This window comes from Halyomorpha halys, unplaced genomic scaffold, assembly GCF_000696795.3.
Source record: "Halyomorpha halys isolate HHAL.00 unplaced genomic scaffold, Hhal_1.1 Scaffold1098.1, whole genome shotgun sequence".
NCBI lineage: Eukaryota > Metazoa > Arthropoda > Insecta > Hemiptera > Pentatomidae > Halyomorpha > Halyomorpha halys.
The window spans coordinates 209,673-217,196 of record NW_027106514.1 but is presented as its reverse complement, the minus strand read 5'-3'; the positions used below and the strand labels follow the sequence as shown (position 1 = coordinate 217,196).

General features: G+C 35.9%; 2 protein-coding genes across 2 annotated transcripts in view; one reads left to right on the top strand and one right to left on the bottom strand.

Annotated features, from left to right (window-relative positions):
* Positions 1–1,598: 1,598 nt before the first annotated feature.
* On the bottom strand, positions 1,599–2,966 carry LOC106688280 (uncharacterized). The gene has a single exon (XM_014432670.1). The coding sequence runs from the start codon at positions 2,964–2,966 to the stop codon at positions 1,599–1,601; it is 1,368 nt and encodes a 455-aa protein (XP_014288156.1).
* Positions 2,967–3,806: 840 nt separating this feature from the next.
* Positions 3,807–7,524, top strand: part of LOC106688281 (muskelin) — a gene marked incomplete at its 5' end in the record, with an annotated part of 33,734 nt that continues 30,016 nt past the window's right edge. The window contains 1 exon segment of the mRNA XM_014432671.2: positions 3,807–4,004. Coding sequence (XP_014288157.1) covers positions 3,807–4,004 — 198 coding nt within the window.

Sequence of the window (7,524 nt, the reverse complement as noted above, 5' to 3'; positions counted from 1 at the left end):
ATATCGATATTCCGATATTATCGGTTACTGGATATCGATATCAAAATATCGGATATCGGAGACAAAATATCGATATCGATATCCCATCCCTAACAGGCAGTAGATAAAATATTTCTCCTGGTCACTTCATTCTCAGGGATTTCTATTCCATCTATATTACAATAAAGATAATCACTACACCTGTCCCGCAGTAATCCCAGAACAGGTGAAGGGCTCAATACAATTTTCTTCTCTGGTGTTATAGAACTCTCCCATCCTTTAAGTTCAAATTTTGCCCTGGAGAGTAACTTAACTGAATGTTCTGTAGATTGCCTTAACTCTTCCTCTGTAACCACAGAAGTAACACAATTATCCACGTAGAATGAACTTTTAAGTTTAGCAGAAATTTAACACAACCCTTCTTCACTTTCATCCAAATGATAATTCAGAACTGCTCCTAGCAGGAATGGGCTGCAATTCACTCCAAATACGATACGAGAATGCCTCATTACCTTCACCTTCTTACAAGTAGGGTCCTCCCACCATAGGAATCTGAGGAAGTCACGGTCCTTTTCATTTACTAATATCTGCAAAAACGCCTTTTTAATATTAGATACCACACCTATTTTTTCTTCCCGAAATCGCAACAATATAGCCGGGATTAATTCTAAAAGGTTGCGTCCCTTTTCAAGACAATCATTTAATCCCTTTAGTTTATATGATGCATCAAATACGGGTCTCACTCTTGTCGATGAGGCAGTTTTGAACACTCCTCGATGAGGTAAATAATGTGCAGAAGCTTGTAACTGTTCTTCTGGCACCAATTCTATTTCGCCTTCATTTACCCAATCAGTGAAAACTTCTCAGCTAGTAGTTTACGGGTCATGGAAAATAATCGCTTTTCAGCTACTGCTCTACAATCACGTAATTCTTCTCTGTTATCTAGCCAGGGCAAACATACTTGGTATCTTCCATCACAGTCTCTGGTTACCGTTTGCTTGAAATACTCCATAGCAGCCATCTCCATTTCCCCTTTTGTCTTATTTTCAGCAGGGTCTGAAATTCCCAATGCTTCCAAACTCCATAAATCAGCCAATCTGTCTGTTTGAGATAACAGAGAAATAACCATTGAGGCCTGACTAACGCCTCTGCCTCCATCACAGGTTCTTCCCATGACTACCCATCCCAAAACAGTTTCAACCACCAATAACCCACATTCTAATTTACACTGATTTCCAGTCAAAATTTCTCAAGCAAAATCAGCTCCTATTAATAATTCTATTTCACTTGATTCTTGTCCAATGTCAGTGATAAATATTCCCTTCTCTTTAATATCCTTTTCCAATATTTCTAGCCTGAGTTTAGGAATATTGCCACAGATTGTTGGTTGATCCAGTTCTGTGATTTTTTGCTTAAGCACTTTGCATGGAGGTCGCTAACTGTAATAGTATATCTCCCATGTTTGCTCTTTTGACTAACCTTTCCACCAAATAGGATCTGTGTTAATTCTTCGCTACCTACTGGCTTTATATATAACTCATCAACCAATTTCTTCAATATATAAGACCTCTGAGAACAGGAATCAATTAAAGCCCTAACCATTCTACTGCGTCTTTTAATCACAAGTTGAACTTAAGTGTTTGTAATATTATTTCTCCAGAACTACAATAGCTAGCTACAGTATTAATCTCTTGCCTTTTCTCTTCTTTATTTATTGAAAGTTCTGTGCACATCAGTGAACTATGCCTCTTACCACAAACTACACATCTTACAGGTGCCTTGCAATATTTTTGCCTATGTCCAGATTTGAAACACAAATAACATACTCTTTTTTGGTTCAATATAGCCCTTTTTTCTCCCAATATCATTTTCTGAGCATTAAAACAGTCTCTACTCTCATGACCCTTTTCAAAAAATACACAATTCAGATTCCTTTTAATTCTATCACCCGAAAATAAATGACTAGCAGTAGGAACAGGCGTTTTTTCCTTCCATATCCAGTCGCTCTTGCGGTTACTCTCATTTCCAAACCCAAATTTTGCTAAATGTATTCTCTCTTCACCTTCTGCCTCTGATTTAAGGAATGTGAGCAATTGTTCTAATTCAATTTTATAAGTTTCAGTATCACTAGCTATATCTAATTTACTAAATGTACTCCTCAACCATACTCGAATCATATCTTCAGATAAGCACGACTCAACCATAGGATAAAGAATAGCAGCATATCTCTCTTTTGTCATTCCTATAGATTCAAGAGCCCTTAAATGAGCCTCTAGTTGATCATACAGCTGAACAGAGTTTACCTTATTCCCTGACCTAACATTTCTAATTATTATACCCAAAAGTTCTCTAATATAAAATTCTGTCAACATATCAGTTCTTCCAAAACGAGACTTTAAACAGGAAATTACCTTATCATAATTTTCTGAAGTTGCTGGAAAACCTTCTACAATATCTCTAGCTCGAGTACCCTTAACTGTGGCTTGAATCAAATACTGGAATTTATCCTCTTGTTCAATTTGTGGATCTTCATGTATTCTACTAAACTGACCCCAAAACCCAAGCCACTCTTTTATCTCCCCATTGAATTTATTCAATTCAATCTTTGGTAGTTTTAAGTCCCCTTTGTTATTATTGGATGCTGAGGAACAAACAGAACCCTCACATTCTTCCTTTTCACGTGCTGAAATAATTTTATTGTAAGATTCATATTGAATTAAAGCCAGATCATATTTATCTTTATATGACTCAACTGCTGTAAATTTCTCTTCATATTCACTTTCCTTTCCATTAGCAAATAACCACTGTTTTACCTGTTCATCTAAAACATTCATTTGTTGAGATAACCTTCCTAACTTATTAATAAAAAGGCGCACCTGTATTTTATAGGGTTCACTTTCCTCAAATTCCTTGGTCAATTCATTGTAGGTCTTGGTGAACATCATCCTTACTGTTTTCCTTTCAGTAACATGATCATTCTGTGCCATAATTATTGCTTTTTTTTCTCAATCTTCTCTAATTAATTGTACACTTTCTTCAATAATTACGATCATTTCGGGGCCACCAAATGTCGGGAATCATATAAATTTACTCAATTTATAGATACCTCCAAAGTTATCAAATAAAGTGCACATAAGTTAATAAACAAACGTTTGTATTGAAACAAAATATAATCTTTACACACTCCACAAAACAATAGTTCAGTTATAAGATTTAAGATAAAACAGCTCACAAAATTAGACTAAACAATGTGCTTCACCTCCTTAGGACAATGAACCTTCCACTTCTTTCTCTTCACTATCGATACTTAACACCTATACTTTTTATTATCAATTACCACTAGTAGTTCTGTTTTTTAATTGTTATAAAGAAAATGATCAGATAATATAGAAATAAAACGTTTTAAGTGAAAAAGAAAGCGTTAAGATGAAAAATATTTTTTTAATGATGTTTTATTTAACTAAATTAGGCTGATGCTCTGCATGCCTTGCATCAAGTTATCAATCATCATAATTTCATAAAGTAAGAAATGTCTTTCTTACTGAATCCTTAAGATTTTCCATAGCATGTAGGCTGCATTTCAATTTATCCCTATATAAAAAAATAACCATATTGTTCCTTTTTCCAACTCATATGGCCCCTCATGATTTTAACTGAGAAATGGTATGCTCAAAAATTGTTTTTGTAGCTGAGATTCTAGATCACAGATTTTTTTAGTTTAGTCCTTTTTATACAGCAAGTTATCTCATTATTTTATTTTAATTAGATTTGTTGAAATTTACTTCCTCTATGTTTTTTTAAAATATAAATGTATTTTTCTTTTCTAGATTTATAGGAAACTTTATGTATTTGCTGGACAGCGGAATAAAGATTACCTTAATGATTTTTTTTCTTATGATGTGGATTCTGGTGTTGTGGAACAAATTTCTGAAGGTTTCAGCAGAGATTGTGCAAATCTTCCTGCAGCTGGTTTCACTCACCGAGCCACCATAGATTCTGATTTAGATGAGATTTATGTACTATCAGTAAGTACCGGTCCTCCTATTACTTTCATAATAACAGCATTGGTTATTAATTACTGGATCCAGTATTCCAAGCCCTTTTGAAATAAAGATCAAATTTTCTCTTTCACTTTTTTACTATACCTATGTGAAATATATAGCAAGGGGTAGTATTGTGTTTTTCGAATTCAATTTTTTGACAGGAATAGACATTTTGATTGAGTTAATGATCATTAAGTTTTTAAATTCACTTAATCTATATTTGAGCCTTTCAATTGACTGGATGACTACCTCCATAAAATCATTCTTAGCATTTTCAATATTGATTCTATAATAATGAAGCATTGAATAAATGGTTTAGAGCTGAATGAAAAGTTCTATATTTCAGTCATACTTTTGTAAAAGAAAAATGTTAAAATTTTGCAACATGAACCATTATTAAATGTACTTTTCTGGAACAGTTAAAATTGAAATTAGTCAATCTGTCAACTGAAAGGCTCATTTGGAAAATTAGTATAGGAAAGTGTTACCATTGTGAATAATATAGAAATAACTGTTCTGAAATGAGTGAGGATTATTTTCAACTCAAAGTAGGGTGGTAAGTGAAATGCTTACTGCACCAGGTTTTTACTTATTTTTGATCAGTTTCTTATTCTGTTAATTTTTTTTAAACAAAATTCAAACAATCCCTTATTTCAATCTTTATTTTGTACACAAGAATTAAAATTACAGAAAAAAATTGCGACTGTTGTGTTTTTATCAATAGCCATTCTTGGAAAAAGTGGCACAGAAAAGAGAAATGCTTTATTTGGCCATGCTGCCCAAATACATTGAGTTGCTGTAACACAGAGCATACCCATCAATCCATAATTGGACATATATACACTACAATATATTAACATTTTCCATTTTTCAAACAATAGTTATCTATAAACTAAATACAGTACACTTGAAATACATTTTTTTTCTTAGCAATAAAATTTTTTTTTCCTTTTCCTATATTCATATATTTATTTTCCTTCTTCTCGCACAAGCCAAATAACAATTCATCAATTCATCCAATACATTATTCCTCCTGTTTCACTCCTTCATACTTCTCCTCTCTAGTGATCCACAGCAACCGTTCAATCAATTAAGCAAATTAACAGAAATCATTCATAGATAGCAATGCATAAGTAAGCAGAAACAAAATAATCAAAACAGTAGAACAGTTTACTAAAAAATAAATTTAAAAATAACTAATACTTAAATTTAAAGAACATAAAAATGAATAAATAAGTTAGAAAACACAAATAAATAGGTTAAAAAAACACGAACACACAAATGAAAAGCATCAGAGTTAATTCCTATGCAGGTGATGATGTATGATACCCAGGGAATCCAAAATAATATTTTCCACCAAGATTGCTATATCCCCAATACTAACACCTAGGTCTTCCAAGTAGTTCCTTGTTCTACTTGATATTGTTCTGTGAGATCCAAACCAGAGGCCTTTCACAGTGAACTCTCTTTCTCTGAAGGTCTCGTGGAATTTTTCCTTAAGGAAAGGGATGGATTTTTCATAAATTTCCTTCTTTTTCCCTTTCCACTCCACCTTCCTGTTCGAGGTCATTACTCTCAAATCTTACCGTCGGATCCAAGACCAGAGTCGTGCCTCCGACTTTTGTAAATGCGACAATATCGGCATATCTTACAGATCCGTCAGTGTCAACGCAATAAACCTGCTCGAAGCAGGTGAAGTCTTTTCTTTCAAGGAACTTCATCAATTCTTCTTTGACGCTGTGGTGCCGGCGTGTTATAAGGAGGGAGTTGTTGGAGCATTTTCCCAGCACATGGGCTGGTGTTTCAGACTCTCTGCCGCATTTGCGACAGAGAGACCTAACTTCTCCTTGCTGTCCACTGGGCCCTGGGACTCCACGCAGGGGTGCGCCCCCGACAGTATCTGCTTCTCATATACATATCTATTTGCTTTCAGGGTCTCTTTGAAATGGTGAACACCGATACCCTGCCACCTGCAATTGGCCCATTCTTCAAAGGCATTCTCGCACAGCGACTGCCTTAAAGATCTCACACTTCGGTAGCCCTGATCCACACCCAGTATTTCAGTACATGTTGCGACTTCTAATTTGAAACTATATATAGACTGGAATAGGGCATCCAGAACATTCGACCGTCGCTGGGCAATGGACTAATGCTACAGAGGAGCCTCCCATTGGCAGCGGATCAGACCTAGTCCTCGATACCTCCTGGGTGTATATAACATCGCTGAAGAGGGGAACCCGATGATGGCCTTAATACTCCTGCAGATATTGGTGTCAATACCCTGCTAATTCGCAGGACGTAGTTTTGTAAAGGGCGGAGTCTGGAGAGGGTAAGTAAGGCCCAGGAACAATTACTGATTCTTTTTCTCCAGCTTGGGCAAGCATGAGCTCACTAATTTATCGAGGTTAGTATTTAATTTTGTCACTGCCTCCTCCCTGAATACTAGCTCTGGAGAATGTGCATCCCAGATATTTTATGGAGCCATCTGCTTTTGTTGTTGAGGAACATCTGAATACTCAAGGGAGAGCTTCGTTGACCCTCAGCTCTCCTTTTTCCATAATTGTATCCACTCTTTTCTGTGAATTTATAGCCAGATCAATCTCCGCGAGCAGCCTCTGGGCACTATTATAATATTATATAATTCTTTCTGCAGAACCCCTGTCACGTGCTGTGACTATCTGATCGGCTGCGAACCCTGTGAGGACCACACTCTCTTGGTTATTTCTCAAGTTGTATCCAAATTTGTCAGCAAAATCCTGATTACAGAGTTCACGGTATAAGTGATTAATGGCTAAATTAAATAGTGAAGGTGACAAGGCAAGACACTGATCCGGCTAGTCGTGTGGGTTTCTACATTAATTTTGACCTTATTGGTGTTTAGGAGAGCTGCGATCACATTTGTGAGGTCAGGTGACACTCTTCTTGCCTCCAGTGAGCTCATTATATGTCCATGACCAACATTATTAAAAGTGCCAATGACATTGAGAAACACAACCACACAATTCTTTTTCTTATTTTTGGCATCTTTTAGGACTGCTTCGATGATTCTGGTGCTTATGTGTGTTCCCGGCAGACCTTTAATGAAGTCTCTTTGATTTTTGTTGAAGGTGATTTGTTTTCTTAACTCTTAATCCAGAACGTCTTCAATAATTGGACTTACAATGGGATATATTGTTGAATGAGGAGAAGATGGTTGGGGGTGCGGTCAATGAAACACAAATAAGTATGACTAACTTATTTTAATGTGCCGACGTTTCGGCTAGAGTTTCTAGCCTTCTTAAGGGCTAAAAACAAAACAAGATAACCACCACCCACGCCTTAATTTTACTGTCGAATTGGAAAACAATAACTCCCTTCCGTTTCTTGACCTTCTCATCATTAGAAACCCTGACCACACCATATCCACTGACTGGTACACCAAACCTACCTACTCAGGCAGACTTCTAAATTACCACTCCCAACATCCTCACCATCAAAAAATTAACGTAGCCAAAAACCTTAT